At 37.6% G+C, this 21,791-nt stretch overlaps 1 protein-coding gene and 1 long non-coding RNA gene across 4 annotated transcripts in view; one reads left to right on the plus strand and one right to left on the minus strand.

The window, feature by feature from the left end:
• Window positions 1-21,791, plus strand: part of LOC148726371 (uncharacterized) — a 447,217-nt gene that overhangs the window by 351,175 nt on the left and 74,251 nt on the right. The window lies entirely within an intron of this gene.
• LOC111347145 (uncharacterized) lies at window positions 2,416-20,838 on the minus strand. Of its 2 annotated transcripts, none has more exons than XM_088727325.1 (8): window positions 20,697-20,838; window positions 15,566-16,284; window positions 14,381-15,037; window positions 13,232-13,420; window positions 12,585-12,623; window positions 11,844-12,137; window positions 8,524-8,817; window positions 2,416-5,775 (listed from the first exon to the last, which is right to left on the minus strand). In XM_088727325.1, exons 2-8 carry the CDS (start codon window positions 16,269-16,271, stop codon window positions 2,828-2,830), a joined length of 5,127 nt encoding a protein of 1,708 aa, XP_088583451.1. In that variant the 5' UTR covers window positions 16,272-16,284; window positions 20,697-20,838; the 3' UTR covers window positions 2,416-2,827. The 2 variants fall into 2 exon arrangements, with proteins under 2 accessions (XP_088583451.1, XP_088583452.1); XM_088727326.1 differs by lacking the exon at window positions 20,697-20,838 and adding an exon at window positions 17,875-18,288.

Raw genomic sequence — 21,791 nt, forward strand, 5'->3', positions numbered from 1 at the left:
AACACCTGATGAATGGCGTGCGTGGAGCAGAATTAATGCACAGCTCGCCAATAGCTTCCTCTCTGGTCATCACAAAAAGACAGAACTTGTGCATACAGATGTACAAATCGCCAGAAGATAGATCAAAATGAAACTATGATGAACTAGTGGATAACCAGTGCAGAATATGACAAGAATATACAATAGTGGATTGACCTAAAAGCCAATGATCCTTTAATTTCAAGAAAAAGAAATAAGAATTGAGCCGTTATCCACACAACAGTCTTAACCAATTCGTCTGCCTTATTCAATTGTATCATATGATTCCTATGGCACTGCTGGCGCAGTCCTGTAAAAAACCGTACCCCGCTCCCCCCCTTAACCCCCCCTCCAGAAAGACAACTTCTGTCTCATGCAAAGCCTCTCTCACATCAAGACTGACAACATCCAATGCTCACCCTCCCAATATTTTCCTTTTTCTATGTCATCTTTGTTAGAAAATTCTCCCTCTTTCTAACTGACGGCTTTTCCTCAAATACTGATCTAAGGGCTTAATGTATACCCAGTTCCTATGGAAAAACAGGAAAGGAAAACAACGTGCCGACTGGCAAAAAAAAAAACGATCAATCGGGAATGAATTCAAAGTGAGAATAATTGAATTAGGCCACTCTTGCGCCATTATCTACAGTCACAATAGTCACTCTCGTTCCCAGGGCCTATTCTACGGCGGCCCACAAGGGTCACTACATAAAAAAGGTCAACTGCATATTAAACACTGCATCATATACACGCAAAAAAAAATGTGGCTGCAAATAAAAAATATTATTTTGCTGCAAATAAAAAAAAAGTTGTTGCTGCAAATAAAAAAAATTATGCTGCTGCAAATAAAAAAGATTATGTTGCTGTAAATAAAAAAAGATCTTGCTTTAAATAAAAAATCTTAGAGCAAATAAAAAAAAGATGGTACTCAGTCTTGCTCCTTTCAAGCCTCGTGCAAAAACACTTCACCGACATCTCCCTGTTTTGTCCTCGTTGCGGGAAGGAAGCCAGCAAAGAATCAAAGTTCTGTTCAGCTTGTGGCTTTTCCCTACAGCAGTCGAGTGTTCCATGCCCCTCAGGGATCGGCTCTGAAGCGGAGCAACCTGCAGTGAAGACTCCAATAAAATTTCAGGAATTTTTAAAACGAAAGAGCGAGAGCAGAAAGGAACATTTGAAGCCAAAATCTACCAGGAAAGTGGAAAGAGATGTTACTATAAACATTGGCATCATGACTGCTAGAGGGAAAAGCCACAAACTGAGCAAAACTTTGATTCTTTGCTGTCTTCCTTCCAACATCGAGGACAAAACATGGCGATCACAGTGAAGTGTTTTTGCACGAGGCTTGAAAGGAGCAAGACTGAGTACCATCTTTTTTTTTTATTTGGAGCAACGTTTTTTATTTGCAGCAACATCTTTTTTTATTTGCAGCAACATATTTTTTTTTTTTTTTTTGCAGCAACATCTTTTTTATTTGCAGCAAGATAATATATTTTATTTGCAGCCACATTTTTTGTGTGTATATGGTGCAGTGTTTAATATGCAGTTGACCTTTTTTATGTAGTGACCCTTGTGGGCCACCGTATTTTTCCCTTAGTTGGGGGTGGAGATGGGGTGGGAACTAAGGGAAAAGGCCCTGGGAACGAAGCTGTCACATCAGTGACAAATTCGACTGAGCGAGTCGTGTACCAAATTTCTTTTCTTTCCACATTTTGACGTCATCTGCGATCTATAGCGAAGCATATGCAGGGCAAAGTGGAATCTGAAGTTTGTAAGTCTCACCATGGCCAATAGAGAGCGATTTTTGTGTTGAATAACTAAAACTTCCCCTGTTAGCGCTCACTCCAACAACTTAACCGTGAGCTGAACTCTCCTTCGGTTTTACGTCATATATCGATGCATGCAAAAACGAAAAACTACTGAAGGCATAAATTATTGACCTGTGCGATAAATTGGCTTGGTTCACGTAATAAAAAATTTCATCCCGCAACCTATCTCTGCAATGATTGGCTCGGCTTAAGAATGGCTCAAGAATGACTTCGAAATCGAGTAAGTGCAAGAAAACAAGCCTTTTTTTCAGGTCTGATACTCTGACGTCAGAGCCCATTTTTAACTCACAGTGGCCTCCTCTCAATTTATTCCCAGTCTCCTACTTGACAATGCCAGAAGTGATTAACATGTAACTTCTCCCTATGATATCATTACATTATCTAGCAAACAGGTAATGAGAATTTAACACTTAGTACTACAAATCTAACACCAAATTCTCGTAACTAATTATCTAGGAAATGTTTATCAACTAGAGGGGAGAATTTACAAACAGATCTTGAGAGTAAAAGGGTTCAGGCAATTAAACCCACAAACCAAAGGTATGGGAAGCAATATATTCCCAGCGAGCAATCTATCAACAAAATCTTTATTCAATGCGATTCTATTTACAACAATCGTTTTATTTTACTCACATTGAGCTATAACAGTTCAAGTACTTTGTAACTCTCGTTGACCCAGAAAAAAGATCTACAAAAGTTACTTTGAGTACCTATAATAACAAACAATAAAGTCCACAAAAACTATTAACGTTTTCAGGCTTCAAGCTGCTTTCACGACAGCCTTTTACCATAAAGTTCTATTATGATCCGTAATGATTCAAAATATTTTCTTTCCCACCATTTCGTAACTGTTCCTTTCTCAAGATTTAGCTTAAAATTAAGATCATTAAAATAAATTGGCGAGATCTCTTGTAAGCTAATGATGTAGATTAGTTTGACGCTGCTTCGCACTTTTACAGAAAGTGCTTGAAATAGCTATATTTCTAAATTGTAAGTATAAAGCCTGGTCTGCATCTGTCCACTATGGTTCGAAGAGATTCTTTTTTTAACTCACTAATACAATCATTAAACCGAATATCTAGTCTGGTTAGCGTACAGCTTGGATTCTGTAACGCTTCACATAGACTGGCAACACCGGTATCGGTGATCTTATTACCTCTCAGATTTAGTGTGGTTAGCTTACAGCTTGGATGCTGTAAAACTTCACATAGACTGGCAACACCGGTATCGGTGATCTTATTACCAGTCAGATTTAGTGTGGTTAGCTTACAGCTTGGATGCTGTAAAGCTTCACATAGACTGGCAACACCGGTATCGGTGATCTTATTACTACTCAGATATAGTGTGGTTAGCTTACAGCTTGGATGCTGTAAAGCCTCACATAGACTGGCAACACCTGTATCAGTGATCTCATTATCACACAGATTTAGTGTGGTTAGCTTACAGCTTGGATGCTGTAAAGCTTCACATAGACTGGCAATACCGGTCTCAGTGATCTTATTAACACTCAGATCTAGTGTGGTTAGCTTACAGCTTGGATGCTGTAAAGCTTCACATAGACTGGCAACATCGGTATCAGTGATCTTATTATAACTCAGATTTAGTGTGGTTAGCTTACAACTTGGATGCTGTAAAGCTCCACATAGACTGGCAACACCGGTATCAGTGATCTTATTAGTCCTCAGATTTAATGCGGTTAGCTTACAGCTTGGATGTTGTAAAGCTTCACATAGACTGGCAACACCGGTATCAGTGAAGTTAATAACATTCAGATCTAGTGTGGTTAGCTTACAGCTTGGATGCTGTGAAGCTTCACATAGACTGGCAACACCGGTATCGGTGATCTTATTACCACTCAGATATAGTGTGGTTAGCTTACAGCTTGGATGCTGTAAAGCTTCACACAGACTGGCAACACCGGTATCAGTGATCTCATTAACACTCAGATCTAGTGTGGTTAGCTTACAGCTTGGATGCTGTAAAGCTCCACATAGACTGGCAACACCGGTATCAGTGATCTTATTAACACTCAGATTTAGTGTGGTTAGCTTACAGCTTGGATGCTGTAAAGCTCCACATAGACTGGCAACATGGGTATCAGTGATAACATTATTACTCATGAGCGATCCTTCTATAATCAATTCAGACACAAGAGAGTGTTCATTGATCAGTGAATTACAGACTCTTTGTATTCCAGACATTGTTAGGTGGAAATTTGAAAGTTTCAACTCCTTAAATGGGACGAACTTATCAGAACATTTATGTTGTGCCTCTCCAGCTTCCTCTTTATTTAGTTCACTGATAATGTCCAATACAAATGATAATGCAATGCCGTCTATATCTGATAAACCATGAAAATCCATGACGCCGTCTGAACTACTGAACGCTTGCGGATGATTCCTGATAAACGTTTTGGCGAATTCTTTGTCTTGATACTCACTCAGACATTTTGCCCTGAGAAATCCAGTATCATTCCCTGAAACTTGACTACTGGTCAACAACTTTTCCATCAGTTCCTCTTTTCCCTCACTTGACAAAATGCCAGCCATGAATTGCAAAACCATTTCAGAGCATTTCTCGACTGGAATAAAATTTTCCTTTACAAACCAATGGGCGGCTAAGAATTCTTGGACAGTGAGATGTGTGAAGCTGAAGTGTTTCGTGGTTCTGATCGAACCAGTCCTGTAAGGCTGACCACAGTAAAGAAGACCGCTACCTTTCAGTTTGTTGACTTCTTCCAACTCAAACCCGCCTTCTATCTCGCTTTCATCAAAAGTTGGCTTCCTTTCAAGCAGAAGTTTTGCCGCAAGTTTTGATAATTTCTCTAATGTGGTTTTAATGACCGGAGGAGGCTTGAATTTGTTAGGAATTTCTTTCTGTCTGTATTCTGACTCAGAGCAGTGCTTAAGTTCAAAAATATCAATAAGTTTTGTGTAAATGTCGGTTGTTGAGACAGGAAGGTCACGAGGATTTCTTGTTTCGTTTAGAGTATACTCCATCTCGAAGCACAACAGATAACAGAGCATAGGAATATGAGCAAAACTGACAAGGTTCTCATTCTTCATGACATGTTCAAGCACAGTGTTCTTCATTTTTTCGTTTTCCTTGAAGTACTTTTCAATGTATTCTTTGACCTGTTCCGACGAAAATCCCACAATTTCCACGTACCGTTTAAAACGGATTCCTCCCAACTTGTCCGATTCATCAGGCCGCGAGGTTACAACAACGACTGAACCTTTCAGTATCTCTCCCTTGATGAGTTTTGAACATAATGCGGCCACCGGCATTTTACATCTAGCGTTATTCTGATATTTTTTTCCCGAGTGTTCAGCGATGTAATCTTGCTGTGAATACTCATCATAGCCGTCAAGGATAATCAAAACTTTTCTGGGATGCTTTACAATATACTCAAATATAACGTCATCAATGGTAGAGTTGTCTTCTAAAAACAAAGAATAGTTTAAGATTTCTCTTAAAGTCACAGGCTCTTCATCAAGCAAATTCAACTGACGGAAAGTAAGCAAATAAGCAAATTTGAAATTTGGAATTTTAATGTTTTCCCTTGCTTGAAATAAATTGTTCTTGGCCCAATCGCGAATCAGCTTTTGGCAAAACAGAGATTTCCCAATCCCTGCTTTTCCAATGACAAGAATAGAATTAGGATTCTCCTGATCATTACTCGTGCCAAGAAATATTTCATCGCAGTGCTTAACTGGAGTACCGCTGACTTCTCCGAAATACTCAAGGTCTTCACTCCTTGAATATGTCTCGTCATTCCTGGTGAGGCCTTTTCTTCCATGTTGTATGAGAAGATTAGTGAATATTTCATCCGTTTTCGCGTTGGAAATGGTGTGAGAGGCTAGCAGTTTGGGTTGGAACTCCGTTTGGTCTGCAATGGAAGTCTTTAAAGCTGTAGTGTAAGGAGTGATGGCTGAAGGATAAGGAAGAGAAAATACTAAATAAATAACAAGAACGCGAGGAGAACAGTTTGTGTACTTTACTGAATTCTTACTCTACAGGGTTGAACTTTTAACATGAGTTGTTGTGTAGGGACTTAGGGCTAAACAAAAGGGAAAGGAAAATATCTTATTAATCATGCGAACACGAGTAAAGGCAGTTTAAATACTTTCTATCGAATTCAGCACATGGAGATTAACTAGCAAAGAGCTGAGTGCTTGAAAAGTATCTATCGCGTCTATTAGTTGAGAAATCGATTCCTTTCCAACGGATAGAAAAGGTTGTTTCGTTAAGGCGTCATTTGTCCCTGAAAAATCAAGTATATCATAGGGTAAACCAACCCTTTAGGGCGGCTGGTATATCAGCTGACAATGTCCACTACTGCGAGACTGTCTGAAAAGTGAATATTTGCAGAGGTAATCGCATAGAGCCGAGTAAAATTAAGGATTAATTTCACGCGTGCTTTCAGAAATCTAATAAGGAGATCAGTAACGCACGCTGTTAAGCACGTTCGTGGAAAGCCATTTCAGTTTTCACTTAGTTTTATTTTTGTACAACAACGTCAAAGAAATGAAAGCAACCCTGTTGAAAAACACTTGCCAGCAATGATATCAAAAGTTTTGGGCAAAGGTAACCTATTTTAACGTTTTCTAAATTTTTGTACTTGCCTGGGGCAACTACCAAAATTAATTTAAAAATGCCTTCTGTCTCAGCCAATCGGCATTTGGTAACTTTGCCCTCAGTCTATGTTATAAGGCCTAGAAGTGCAGTTTCGAGGAAAAATGTAACATCATTAGGACAGTCTCCGAGCTCCGAACATTATCAGTCAGCAAACCAGAAAAGAATTTATTTACTTTGTAACTCTTAATTTTCATATCGCGCGAAAACCGCTCTTTAAGAAGTTAGAGTTGATCTGACGGCGGATGAGTATCTGCGACCAGCTTTTTAATACCAGTATCACTGGACTCAACAAAACGAGTTTGTTTTTCTTGTGTGCCAAAAAAAATAATAGAGATGAAAAGAGAAAACTTTGGAGCAGGCTTTTTTCCCAGAAGCTTTGTTTCTTTCTGACGGAAACAATCAGAGGACAAATATCGACGCAGACGGGAGTTATTGCCTGATAACTTAGGTTATCAACAAAATCGCACGAAAATTAATGGTAGGCTTTAGTTCGTAATAATTGTAACAAATCTCTCCCTCCCCCTTTCGCTTGATAAGGTTGGTAACAACAACAATGGATTTCATGAATAAATTATCCTTGAGAGGGGAGTGGAGTGTTGTCAGAATAGCGTGACAAGGGTTGCGTGACGTATCATTAAGGACGCTTGACCGGTACTGTTAAGTCACTTATAGCCATGAAAGATAGAAAAATCTACATTTCTCAAATTCCAACACACTTAAGACCCCTCGTAGCTAATATCAGAAACAGATATTTCCGTGTATGTTGAAAAACCAGATTTTCCTAACTCTGAATCTCTAGTAAGAACTCCCTTTAGTTTAAATATAAGTCAGTGAGAATCCCTCAAGAGCAGGATATCTCATACACCAATTTGTAATTAGAACAACGTTCCGACTTAGCCGCTACTTTGGAGATAAAGAAGGCCGCCGAGGTGGAGTTAAGAGAGAAATTTCGAATCCGAATACTTTAAAAACATTTTTAATTGTTAATGTTTACTACATTTTATGGGAAAGTCTAAATCTGCAATTTGCGATAAAATTGTGGACATATTAGTTTTTGGATACAATGTTTATATGAAGTTCATATATACGATCATACTAATATACGTATGATATGATCGTGCATCATACGTATATTAGTCTTTCTTTTGCCCCTGTTAAGTTAACCTATTTGCGTGAATAGTCCTAAGCTCTTAGAGAAATATTTACATCATCAAATGATAGATGTTGAAACAGATATTGTGACAATTGGTTCAGTTCTCATCTAGTTTGGGAGGACAGCGGTGGTGAAAAATCTGGTTAAAAACCGTTTCAAGGCGGAGCGTTGCTACTTTCATCGATGTGCGTAATGAATTCGAATTCCCTGGCGGCATAGGCCTCCCCCCCACCCCCACCCCCACCCCTTGAATAAACCGTAAGATGTTTCAGTTTTTTTAATTACTTCTCTGAAACCTTGCAACCTGCTGCTTTTTTTCAAGTAGGAGGAGAGTGGAGGTGGAGTAGAAAAAAGCGAGAAGTAATTTGTATGGATTCCCAGGTTGGGAGGAACTGGCAAGGAGACATTACCTAAAGGAATGTTGAAGGAGTGCTAAAAATGGATATTATAGGCATAGTTGGCAAAGAAGGAACTATGCATGTGGAACTAACGATAGGGTTGTAGAATTTTTAGGGGAGATCAACCAATGTGACTTGCAGGTAGCCTATAACTTCAGAAAACGTTTGGTATATATTTGGCCTACAATGAGGTGGTACATAGTTGAAAAAATGTTTACTGTAAACATATATGCCAGAATATTAAATCATGACTTCAAGTTCACAATTTGAGCCTCAGCGTGTTCGAAAAAGTTTGGGAAATCATTGTCTTTTCTTTTACAAGAGCTGCGGTATTTGTATTAAACCTATTGTCACAAAGTTTCTCAATTCTTTGTTTTACGAAAAGCAGCGTTACTCCTGGATTTAGGACCCAACTATTTATTTATTTATTTATTTATTCATTTCATTTATTTTGCAACTATTCTACCCAAAGTTAAGGTGCAGTACATACCACTCTTTGTCTTAAACGTTCTGACGTCTGGCTCACTGTCTCCTTGTTTGTTCACAGCAAACAGCTTCACTTCGTACTCTGCGTCGTACTCGAGACCAGTTATCTCGTAGCGAGTTTTCACAATGTTTCCCCTTTGAACCAGTTCTGTGGATTGTGCCATGGGTTGTTTCGTCCATTCCAGACGGTATTTAATGCTGCAATTACTGCCGTTGGCCTCTACTTCTGACCAGGTCACAGTGAAATCTAAGTCAACTTCACCTTCTGCATTTGTGATGATTGGTTTCTCAGGTAGACCTGTTCAAAATAATGATTCTTTTAAATTTTGTCTCTGCTGAAAGTGTATTACTTACTATGACTTGATTCGTTGGCGTGCGTAATGAATTTGAATTTTAGGAACATTAGCAACATAGCCCCCCCCCCCCCCCCCCTAAATAATCTAGTGGATTTTTTTTTTTTAATACTTGTCAGGCACTTTGCCACCTGCTGATTTTCCTATCAGTGGGGAAAGGGGTGGAGGGGTTGAAAGAATCGAGAAGTAATTTAACCCCTTCCCCCAGTAAATTCCCTGAAAGGGTGAAAACCAATTCAAAACAATGATTCTTTTAAATTTTGTCAATGATAAAAGTGAAATACTGACTATATTAGTAGATTCTTTGACCTGTGTAATGAATTTGAATTCCCTAGCAACACAGCCCTCCCTCCTTAACTTCACTAGCAGATTTTTTAGCTTTTTTAATTACTTTGGTGACACTCTGCCACCTGCTGATTTTTCTTTTAAGTAGGGGAGAGAGAGGGGGTGGGGTTTAAAAAATTGAGAACTTTGTTTTACCCCCCTTGCAAATTCACTGAAAATGTACAAAGTTGGAATAAATGTACTCAGTAAACATACATGCCAAAATATTAAATCATGATTTAAAATTCACAATAGGAGCCTCAGCAGTTTTAAGTTAAATCCAAACTCAACTTGTTATTTCAAAGTAAGACAGCAAGTATAATAATTGGAACTGAAATGTAAGAGTAGAATAAAGCACATTTGGCGCAGTTTGCAAATCAAAATCCACAGACAAAAGATTTTCAATTCTGTACCATGATCATTGAATTGTGTACCTTCAGAGGCATACATTTCCAAATGGTTGGCTGGCAATCAACACCAAATTAAAAAAAAATTAAACAAATTGACATAATGAGATACATTAAAACAAGGTTCATGAACTACTTGTCCTTGCATAAAAAATTAATCACCAGTCTAACAAGTGTGATTTACAACCAAATCAAAAGTAGTGATAGTTAAGAGATGCTGGGCAATCATTCTCTTTTCTTATAGGAGAGATGAAGTATGAGTATTAAGCCTGTTGTCACAAAGTTTCTCAATTCTTTGTCTCACAAAAAGCAGTGTTACACCTGGATTCAGGACCCAACAATATTCATTTCATTTCCAACTATTCTACTTAAATTTTAGGCAGAATAAAGGATATGTTAAAGTGACACTATTTATAGTGCGATGAGTCTGGATATCATAGTATTCAAGGTCGCTAAGGAGTAACTATGCAGGGAAAACTACCTCTGAAGTGATGTGTATGGAGATCCTTGAATGGGTTGCCATGGAGGAAATATGAAGTGTGAATGGGACACTAACTATTGGGATGCGGAACTTTAGGGAAGATCAACTTTATATCTGACTTGGAGGTAATACAGAAGTTCAAGAAACATTTGGTATGAATTCACTAGCAAGCCATGATTGTACAGTATGATACAAAGTTGGAGAAATGTTGCAGTAAATATGCTAGAATATCAAATGATAATTTAAGGCTCACAATGTGATTTTCAGCAGTTTCTAGTTTTATCCAAACTCAACTTGTAATTTCAAAGAACAGAACTATAATAATAATAATTGGTATTGAAATTTGAGAGTAAAATGATGCAAATTTGGATGCAGTTTGTGAATCAGAATGCACAAACTCAAATTATTTTTATCACTCTTCTTATGAGAGCTGCAGCATGAGTATTAAACCTGATGCCACAAATTTTCTCAATTCTTTGTCAACCGAAAAGCAGTGTTACTCCTGGAGTTAAAAATGGCCAAAGAATAGGGAAAGGAAAATATCTTATTAAAATGTGAACACCAGGAAATCCAGTTGAAATACTTTCTATCAGTTTCAGTCCTAGGAGATTAGCTAGCACGGAGCTGAGAGCTTGTAAAATGTCTATTGTGTCTATAAGATAACAAATTGATCCCGATTTACGCTTAAGCAGATTTGTTTTTCTGATTCGTGACCAATCCGGGAACTTTAGGCAATGGATGCGCTTAACCCTACCACACCAATTTGTAATTAGAACAGCGTTCCAACTTAGCCGCTACTTTGGAGATCAAGAAGGCCGCCGAGGTGCAGTTAAGAGAAGATTTCTGAATCTGAATACTTTAAAACCATTTTTGAAGTTTTGAAGTTTACCTAACTTCATGGGAAAGTCTAAATCTGCAATTGGCAACAAAATTGTCAACATATTAGTCTTTCTATTGCCCTGGTTAACTTAACCTATTTGCCTGAATAGTCCCAGGCTCTTAGAGAAATATTTACATCATCAAACGACAGATGTTGAAACAGATGCTGTGACAATTGGTTCCGTTCTCATCTAGTTTGGAAGTACAGTCGAGGTGAAAAATCTGGTTAAAAACCATTTCAAGGCAGAGCGTTGCTACATTCAGCGATGTGCGTAATGAATTTGAATTCCTTAGCGACAGAGGCCTCCCCTCCCCCTCCCCCTTGAATAGACTAGAGGATGTTTTAGTTTTTTTTAATTACTTCTCTGAAACTTTGCAACCTGCTGCTTTTTTTCAAGTAGGAGGAGAGTGGAGGTGGAGTAGAAAAAATAGAGAAGTAATTTGTATGGATTCCCAGGTCGGGACGAACTGGCCAGGAGACATTACCTAAAGGAATGTTGAAGGAGTGCTAAAAATGGATATCATTGGCATAGTTGGCAAAGGAGGAACTATGCATGTGGAACTAACGATAGGGTTGTAGAATTTTTAGGGGAGATCAACCAATGTGACTTGCAGGTAGCCTATAAGTTAAGAAAACATTTGGTATAGATTCGGCCTACAATGAGGTGGTACGTAGTTGAAAAAATGTTTACAGTAAACTGCAGCTGGAGTATGAAGCCTATTGTCACAACTTAAACCTGTTGACGGAAAGTTTCTCAGTTCTTTGTCTTTAATATAAAGCCAGTGCTACCACTGGATTTTAGACCCAACAGTATTTATTTATTTCATTTCAACAATTCCACCAAACGTTAAATGAGCAGTCTTAAATAAAGGTACATACCATTCTCAGTCTTAAAAGTTCTGACATCTGGCTCACTGTCTCCTTGTGCGTTGACAGCAAACAGTTTCACTTCATACTCTGCGCCATACTCAAGACCAATTATCTTGTACTGAGTTTCCACAATGTTTCCCCGTTGAACCAGTTCTGTAGATTCTGTTATGGGTTGTTTCCTCCATTCCAGACGGTATTTAATGCTGCAATTACTGCTGTTAGCCTCTGCTTCTGACCAGGTCACAGTGAAATCTTTGTCAACTTCACTTTCTGCATTTGTGATGGTTGGTTTCTCAGGTAAACCTGTTCAAAATGATGTTTCTTTTAAACTTTGTTTCTGGTAAATGTGAAGTACCTACTACAAGTAACTAAAACATGAATATGTGTCAATTTATTTGAACAAGTAATAAGAAAACAACTGGTCTTACCGACACGATTAAAAAAGTCACAAGCTAGGTTTTTGATAAGTATGGTTTAGTTTGTTTCATATAATTTCTGCTCTTTAGGTGTTATACCCTTTCCAAAGTCAGCTCAACTGCTTATCTGAATAGACTGATACAATCCAAACTAGAAAGGGATAACCTTTTTTTATCTCCTTTTCACTTTTTAGTTGAATTGTGAATAAAGAGTTACTTCATTTCACTTCGTGATACACTCATCGTTAAATAGTTCTGCTAAGAACATAATTCATAGCCAGTTTTGAAACTAAGAAGAGCATTCTCACTCACGAAAACAAGTTCTTAACCTTACCTGGTTTGCGTGATTCACTGGTACCTACATGAAATAATTCTGATTGCAAAAAAAAGTGTTATTAGTTTGAACCATTTCTGATCTAGGGGCACTTTAAAAGTTGATTAATTTATTTGAAAATAGTACTTTAGATAAATTTCAAAATTCAAACATGGTGCAAAACCATTTTAAATGAGTGTACAAGCATGCAGCCCTACTCATTGAACTTAAAAAGTCTCCAAGTGAATGCAGTACCAGGTAAATACGTCTAAATTTCTGGGGGTTTGAGACATGACTTTTGTTAATGTGTTGTACATTGGCCCAGGGATATAATATATCAACTCACTAAAGATCACATTTGCTAATTTAAAGGCTGTGTTTTGGCGGTGTAATATAACACTCTCACATTGGAATACAAGTTTTCTCCTGGGATATGTAATAAACTGTCATTCATCACAGCGATCACATCCCCCACTGCACCCACAAGTATCTCCCCAAAGAACAAAAGAGGCCTTTTTAAACTTAAGGAAACTTGGAATTGAGAAAACAGATGAATGCAACCTGATTTCCTTTTCTCAAACTTTAACTGAATAACTTAGGAATAGGCAGATTTTACTCAGACCTAACCATGTAAAGAGAGAGGATTAAGACAGAAAGACTAGTCATACCTGCATTAAAGTGAGGCCAATCTTGGAATATAATTGGATCATTCAAAATGTTGGCCACAACAGATGCTGCCATAACACAGGCAATTTGTTTCCATTTCTCACCAAAAGACTGCCTTTCATCTACAAAGTCTCCGATGCCTTTAATTACCACCCATTCTGCATTAAAATCATGGGCTGCTGCAAACACATCTGAAAAAAATTCACCCTTGTCTGGTAACTATAAATGAACTAAAAGCTAATTTTCTTTGAATCATTGTCATGAAGCTAGGAGAAGAGTCTTCTTTTCCTTTTTAAACACTTTATTATTTATCCTAACCTTCTGAAAACCTTACTATCTCGAACCTTATTTATGGTAGCGGATTAAATCATACTTTTTTCTGAAACACTATTTTTAGCAGCAAAAACTTTCTAGATGCTAAGGATGACATATCCTTAAACTAACTCAACAGAATGTTCCAGACTATAGAGAAGTTTCTAGTACAGCTTATAAAAATAGCGATGCAGTAAATTAATGTTCTAATTTGTCCCCTTGATTTCTGGAAACTTCATTACAATCATTTAGACAATAATTTTTCCATTAAAGTTCACAAAGATGCACACTCTGGTTGTTTGAAAACATGAAAATCACAGAAAGAGTTTAGTTGGTACCAAAGACTTATTTTCTCAACCAGTAATGTAAATGAAGAAGACATACACTGAGACTGTAAAATTATTCTTCAGGCTTCCCATTGTGTAATCATAATAACTTTCTACATTCCTCAAAAGACAAAGTTTTGTTAATTAGAGTTGACAGGGACTGTGATACTATTCCTAAAGCTCAAAACTTTTTGACAAGATGCTTTCTGCATTTTTCAGAAGAAAACTTTTGACAATTCAAGATATCCTGAGGGAGCACAATTCAATTGAGTTATCCAGAACACATCTTAGTCTCCTTCACCTGTAAAAAAGTCTTCCTAACCTACCCAAGCCAGACACAAAATCACTAAAACAAATACACAATACATCATTCCTGCAAAGTTGGTAATTTGCTATGTACATGATATATTTCTTGGACCAGCAGGGACGAATCCAGAGCAGTTTTTTTCAAACACTTGCCACATGTGCAAATATCCTTGACACATCAATTACTTTAATTCAGTAAGTTCTCACCTCCACCTTCCATTTCAACTGCAATTGCTTCAGGATGTTGGCCAATCATTTCCTTGTTTGCCTCTGAGATACTCAGAAACACTCCATCACAGTGTACTTTGGCATTATATTCATCAGCATTTTGTAAAGGTGCCTTCCACCCATCAGCCACATGTTTGATCAGGTTACCAATATCTCTGCTGGGGGGAGTTTTGTGTGCAGCTGTTATCAGCTTTGATGAAACAACTACATCTCCTAGCTTGATCTTTCTGCTGTTCAAACCACTGCAGGCACCAACAGAAAAAGTGGCCTTGGGTCTTAGTACCAAGATAGCATCTTTTGAAGTAGAGAAAGGGCCCCCAGGACCTTTGGACCTTTTGCACTTCATCAATGCGATGTTCATTTTCTTTCCTTGATCATCACTCATGTACCCAAAGTACACTGGGCCAAGGCTGATGTGGTAACTCTTAAAGGGTTCCTTCAGGTAGGCAAAGCAGCTTAAGAACTCACAGTCCTCCACTGTTAATAACAGAATATCAACAGGGAGTTTGACATATTTGCTCCAATCAGAAGAGGTGTCTGGAAGATCACTCATCAGTGGAAGTGTAACACTGAGCTTTGGTGGGCTGGCTTTATTATTCTGTGCTGATCTATTCTCCCCTGGCATTAGTACTGTCTCTGAAAATGAATGGACTTTTCAGTTTTTTCCATTCATCCATTACAAGTTGTTAGCTGACCCAAATTAAATCAAAGACAACGTAGAAAAGAAAAAGAAAACCTGAGTTATAAATAGTGCATCAATGAGCCCTTGACGCTAGGCCTGCATAAAACAGTTTATGCCCACACTATAACTGATAAAACAGTAGAAACATTTCACTGGCATACTCAAGGAAACAAGAACTCCAAGTATTCCCTTTTTTCTCCTAGTATGCATGTCTGTGTCATTCACTGAGTAACATCATCTTTTACTCAAATAATCACACTTCAAATTCATCATCTTCAGCACAAAATTATATCTGAGTTATGAATTTTTTTATATAACATCCCATCGTCAAGAAAAAAAAAGACAAAACAATTCACTTACATATACATGTTGCTGTGACTTTACAGACAGAAATTTTGGGAGAAATTATTTTTATTTCACAATCCACCATATCTAACATTATTAAAAAAGACTTCAAATCAACAAAAGTAAATCAAACAAACCTTCCTTCCATGAACTTTGTTCAGATATCTCAATGAAATCCTGCAGGTCATCTTCCTTCTTGGCCTTTTTTACCACTTCATCTTCATGTGATTTGTCTCTGATGCAGTCTTCATCCTTCAGCCACTCTGTCAAAAGCTCTTGGTAATGTTCTTCAAGATCGGCATCCATACAATCAATTTCAAGATCATTGATGGTATCCTGATAGCGGGCCCCTCCAATGCGCTGAAAGGTGTCTTTGATGTCATTCCAGTAAGAACTGAAGGTTGGATCATCAACTGAACCACTGGTAACATGGCTGTAAACTTTGTCTCTGAGGATCTTGATGCGAGTGATATCAGCTGCTGGAGTGGTGTCTGTTACCAGAGGAAGATCATCCCGGCCAGAGGCAGGGAGCGTCAGACCCCAAATGTTCCTCAGAAGAAGTATCAGCAGGGAGCTTTCAAAGTTTATTGAGGAAACTGATGATTTCACAGCAGGATACAGTTTCCCCCATTGGGAGGTACTCAGGACTCTTTTCTTTCGCAGTGTTTGCAATTTTGCACGATTTGTAGCATCAGTCAGAACAGTCTGAAGGTGTCCTGGTGGACATATCCTGTCAAAGATCTCCCTTAACACACATGATCCAACATCGACAAGAAGGCGACACAGCTGAGCATAATTAGAGGTTTCTTTGGTAGAAGGACAAGATGGAGCGGCAGAAGCCATGAAGAGATGTCTCCTGTAAGGATATGGTTTAACTGAATTATTGTCGGTGACATTACAAAACATCATAGGTAACAAAGCTGTCATGAATTTAACACCAAAATACTAAAATATCATACAGCATTAAGCAAATGTTTAGAATATAATGGTCGTCTGACAGGCTCATTGAACAATTTGATGACAATCGATAAGTTTCTGATAATTTTCCAGCACTGAAATGTGGCCGACTGAATTCACTAATGAAAGTGAAAGATAACCGGGGAATCAACGTTAAAAGATATAGAGAAATAAAGGATATAACTCAGAGCAACAATATGAAAATAAGAACACATCTCCAAGAAACAGGAAGTGCTGACCAAAGCACTAATCCACAAGTTTTCACGATTTTCTCACTTCTGATTACAGGAATCAAGCTGAAAAGTATAATATGCACGAACTGTTTTACCTTGAAAAAAATTGGCCAGTCAGAAACGCTAAATTAGAATAATTTAAAGTAGAGTTCAACCGCAGCCAACTCGAACAAAAGCCATGTTTCAGTCAAGACTTCACTGAGCCGACAGACTGGTTACCAGTCCTAGTTAGCAAGTGTGAAGGAGAGACTGGGAGATATACACGACTCCTCTTTCATGTTCAAGGGACTGTTTAAGGTAGCCTGTGACACAGTGAATTGTCATAGTTTTGGAATTTATGGGTACACCAAAAAGCTGCTACTAGGCCTTTATAGATTATGCTAGCATAATTTTTGGCATAATTTTGGCAAACTGGCATAATTTCTGCCAAGTATCAATGCTAGCATAATTCGCTTTTTTTGATAATAATCGGATCATTTTTGATGCTACAATTTGATCATTGTTCATCTCTACTCCCAAGCACTTGGTGACGTTATTAGATGTTTTAAGTTTTAGTTCTAGTAGTAACATTTGTGGTTCACTGTGAATCACTGAGCGGCGTCTGAAACGGTATGAGCCCGGATTAACATGAACCACATGTTTATTTGAATTCATTGTGGATTTGTTTCTTGTAGACCAACAGCTTCCAATTAAAAAATATATTTTTTGAACTTATTTGCAATTTTTTCAAAGAGCATAATTTAAAAAAAAAAGAGGCATAATTTGGAAGAAAGAGCATAATTTTGGCATAATTTTGCCAAAAAAAGCAATGCTGTTGGCATAATAATATGCTACTTTTACTTGTAGCATAATCTATAAAGGCCTGGCAGAATGCCTTTCTCTCTTCTCTGTCTAAATACTAATTATCAGCTCTCATCAAAACTTCTTTTGTTTAGAATGCTCTTTCTGAGGTTCCATAGGATGTCCTCAGAGCTTCAGTACTGTAAAAGCTTTCAGAAATTTTAATGAATCCCACCCCCAAGTAAGGGAAAAGGCACTGGGAATGAGGTTGGGTGAAACCACCCAGTCTTTTTGCTAAGCTATGACAAAGTTTTAGTTTCATAAATACTTTTTCTCTACCTTTCTACGAGTTCTAGAAAATAAGTTTCTCTGATATACAGAGGAACTTTAAAGAAAAGGAAGTAAAAAGGAATTCTTAACAGCCAACTGAGCCTTCTACCAGTACTTAAGACAGAAAACGAAAAACTTTTACATACTGATTTGAAGTACTTCAGCTTGGTTTTCACATAAATTGGGATCAAAATGGCAAATATGACTTAACATAAGTAGATAACTCTCTGTAACTCATGCAGATCAGAAATTCAGAGAAATGAAATTTTGCACTTCAAGACTAACATTTGAACATAGTTCAGCTGGTGTTCATTTCAGCACATCTCACTTGTTCTAAACATCATTGAGAGGTAGTCTCTCTAAAGCAGTAATGTGCATTTCAGTTCAAAATATCAATTCATTTCACAATTTTCCCATGAATCTGTTTTAAATTAAAATAAATGAAACCACTGTTTCTTTTAAGTATTGTAAAATAATTTTTTCCAGGCAAAAATTGCTTCAAAGGCCCTTATTTGACCCATATTTGACAGCATCAGTCACCAAAAATGGCACAAATTAAAATTGAAAGCAGCATTTTTAGGGAATTCAGTTATTATCAATTCTCTCGAAAATGAATTGATATTCAGCCAAATGAAGTATGCAGTGGTTTGTTTCACTGTAAGGTCCACCTAACTCGAGAATATGCGCCGAATCAATTTTTTGGCTGCTGCCACAATATTTTGAAAATGTTTGATTTTTGGCCGCATTTGCTCTAAGGAAAACCAAGAAAATCCTCCTACGGAAGCAGGACAATTTGGAAACTCCAACCAATTTACAGTACTTCAGAGAATGGTATGGTGGTTTTTATCCCCACATTGTCATTTCCAAGCCAGATATGAAAGTTACAAAATAATTAAAATGATTTAAAGTTCAGTAAATTTGTTTCCAATTGAGGAATCTGATCTCAATTTTTGGAAGAAATTTGAAATTTCATTTTGACCTGTGCATGAAATTCTAGTTCAAAGTTTATCCTCAGGTTAGCTGCACCTTGAGCTAGTAAAATAGAAAAGGCTGAAAAAAAAAAGCTTCCACAGGATTAAAAACTTTGCCTCTTGGGCATCTCCTGTTCTGAAGATTAATACACACCATTTTAAATTAATACTTGTTTTATTGTCCCTCGCAAGTGGAAAAAAAGGGCAAAACAAATCACATACACAAAGTTACTGTGAAACATGTAATTCATGTCGTTCAGAAATTATGAGTAATGTGAATGCACTGAAATGCAATTGTCAGCTCAGTTAGAGTTAAATGACACAAAGATCCATATTTTACTCCAATAATTTGTCCGCTATCCACTTGAAACAGGCCAATCAAATTAAACAACAAGGTAATTATAGACAGTGCATCAGAGTCAAAAATCAGTCAATATAATATATCAAGAGAAACTCTGAGCATCAATCAACAAATGGTTCAGAAATATGAATGTCTCCAGTTAACAGGAAGTGCTGGTGGAAGGATGCACGATTTGGCTTTTAAAGCAAAAATTTTGTCACTATTGGTTACTGAAAATCCAAATTAACTTCAGACTCTATCAAGGAAAGATAAATAACACACTTCAACAAAGTGCTTTTACTGTTTTAATCTCATAGGAATAGTACTGTGCACTCAATCTAAAACTAGATTTTGAATAATTAGACCCCTGCAGAGTTTCAGACAAACACAAGATCTCGCTTCACTGAGTTACTGTAGATGCAAACACTTCTCGTCCATAAAACACATTTTTTAGTCCCAAGATACAAAGCACTGCTGCCGGGGCGCATGTACTAGCAACTCGAGATACCCTAATAAACTCCCCAAAAAGCTGAAAGAACTGCAAGAATCAGGGGAGAAAGTATTTTTGCCCTTCCCAAAGCCAGCGGAAGACTTTGAAAAATGTCAGTGATGGATTAGCCCTTGTTCTCAACAAAATTTTACTGTTACAGTAGCTAAGGTGACAAAAGATACGTATATTTGTAAAGCATATTGGCCTGATGGTAAAGGTCCAACAAGTGATTTTCCAGATTGAATCCTTTGAAGGCGAATTTTCTGTCACTGCATTATTTGTTGTTCCAAACCCAATCTATTCCATGCTTTAGCTTCTTGGGTTTGACTTCAATTTTTCTTTGTATCAGGCATACATAGTCAGCTGTTCGATCGTCAAGCGGATGACATTAAGAGATTTGGCTTTTATTTCCGGAATTCCAATCAGGGCATGTTTTTCCTTCACCATATTTACAAAAGGCAGAGTAGATATCTCGAATTTTCACGCTTTCTCAGCAAATCTGACCCGGTTCGACAAAATAATAGCTAATAAGTGAGCTAACTTCAAATACTGCAGGGTGAACAGCAATCAAGTGTTCATCTCAGCACTAATAAATTAATGGTTCAGAGAATTAATTCGCAAAAGTCTTCAACAACCATGCAGAAAGTGCTCACGAGAGCACTTAACCGTGTATCGTGAGTTAAAACACAAATTTCTTGGCTAGAAGCCGGGAAAATTCAGCCAAATTCGGAAAAATGATAACGGATAAGTGACTCAACATCAAAAGCTGCTGCATATGGTGATATCAAGTATAACTATGGGCACCAATTCGCAAAAATTTAATAACAACATATGTCAATCATACAGAAAGTACCGACCGAAGCACTAAAGCTCGATCGTGGTTTAACAATCTGGCTTTGAAAACACATATTTCAATGCTGGTAACTGAACGAATCCAGTCAAATTCAACAAAATGATAATTAACAAGTGAATTAACAAAAAAATAAACAGCTAAATATAGCGATATCAAGTATAACTATGCGCGCCAATATCAAGAGTATCTATGAGGAAGTGCTGACCGAAGTACTAAGCAACCAGTTCGAACAATTTAGCTCCAAAGTCACAATTCCCTCGCTGGTAGTTACAGGAATCAAAGGTAAAAATTATATGGTACATGAATTATTTTACCTTGACAAGAATTGTCTGCTTACAAATAGTCAAAGAAGTCTATCGAAGTAGAGATCAACCGCATCCAACTCGAACGTCCGCCATATTTCGAGAACATTCAGACAGACTGGTTACCAGTCTCTGTTAGCAAATTTGAAAGAAAAAAATATCGCGTGATATTTAGGCCTCACGGAACAGCGTACGCACGTGAGTAAAGGAAAATTTCAGACATGCGCAGATGACTTCCCTTGTTGTGTTTACTTCACCCCTTCAAGCTTTTAAAACTTTACCGTTGAATATCTTATCAAAACACAAAGTCTCTGGTAGTTAAATACTTAAAACGCGAAGGCTGCAACGGAGTTAAGGATTCTACCGTTTTATTTTTTTTCTTTTCATCGACTTAGTGTTAGAAATGCTATTTTTTTCGTACTGTTCTGTCATTCATCGCGCGTGGTGTTTATTATTTGGAATTTCGAAACGGACAAGTTCAAGAATTGGCATCGTAGTTTCAAGGCAAATTGAGGTTTGGAGTCCACTGTTGTTCGTATTAAAGTTGTTTACATGTTTTTAACGCGCGCTCGAGATGTAATGGAGGAATGAAATATATCGACTGAGTAAAGCAAGCGCACGATGCTCGAGGTAAGATTATAAACTAGGTTATCTTGACCCTATCTTGGGGGTGTTGGTGGTAATAGGTCGATTAGCTTAAATTCAATATCGCCCACCCGAGATCGAGAGTGAACTCCGGTTTATTCGTCAACAGGAACCAAGAGCAGTTAATTATCAATCACTTCTCGGGTACTCGTTGGTGCTATTGATAATGTTTGACTGATATCGATTGTTAAATCAATGCTTATTCCCTTCGGGCGCTTTGAATGTGGAGGATCGATCGACCAATACACTGATTCTTTTTCGACCACACTACATATTCATATTTGTGTTGGTCCAGATTTAGAGGCTATGACAAGTTGCCCGTATGTGAAAAAAAATTCCATCGGTGTAGATATTTAATAGGGGAAGAAAAACGTTGAAAGGGGAGAGAGGATTCATTACTGGTCAGATTTGTACTACTTATCTTTTACACGGAAAAAGGAAAGACAGGATAATGAACTTGGC

Source organism: Stylophora pistillata, chromosome 7, assembly GCF_964205215.1.
Source record: "Stylophora pistillata chromosome 7, jaStyPist1.2, whole genome shotgun sequence".
NCBI classification, from domain to species: domain Eukaryota; kingdom Metazoa; phylum Cnidaria; class Anthozoa; order Scleractinia; family Pocilloporidae; genus Stylophora; species Stylophora pistillata.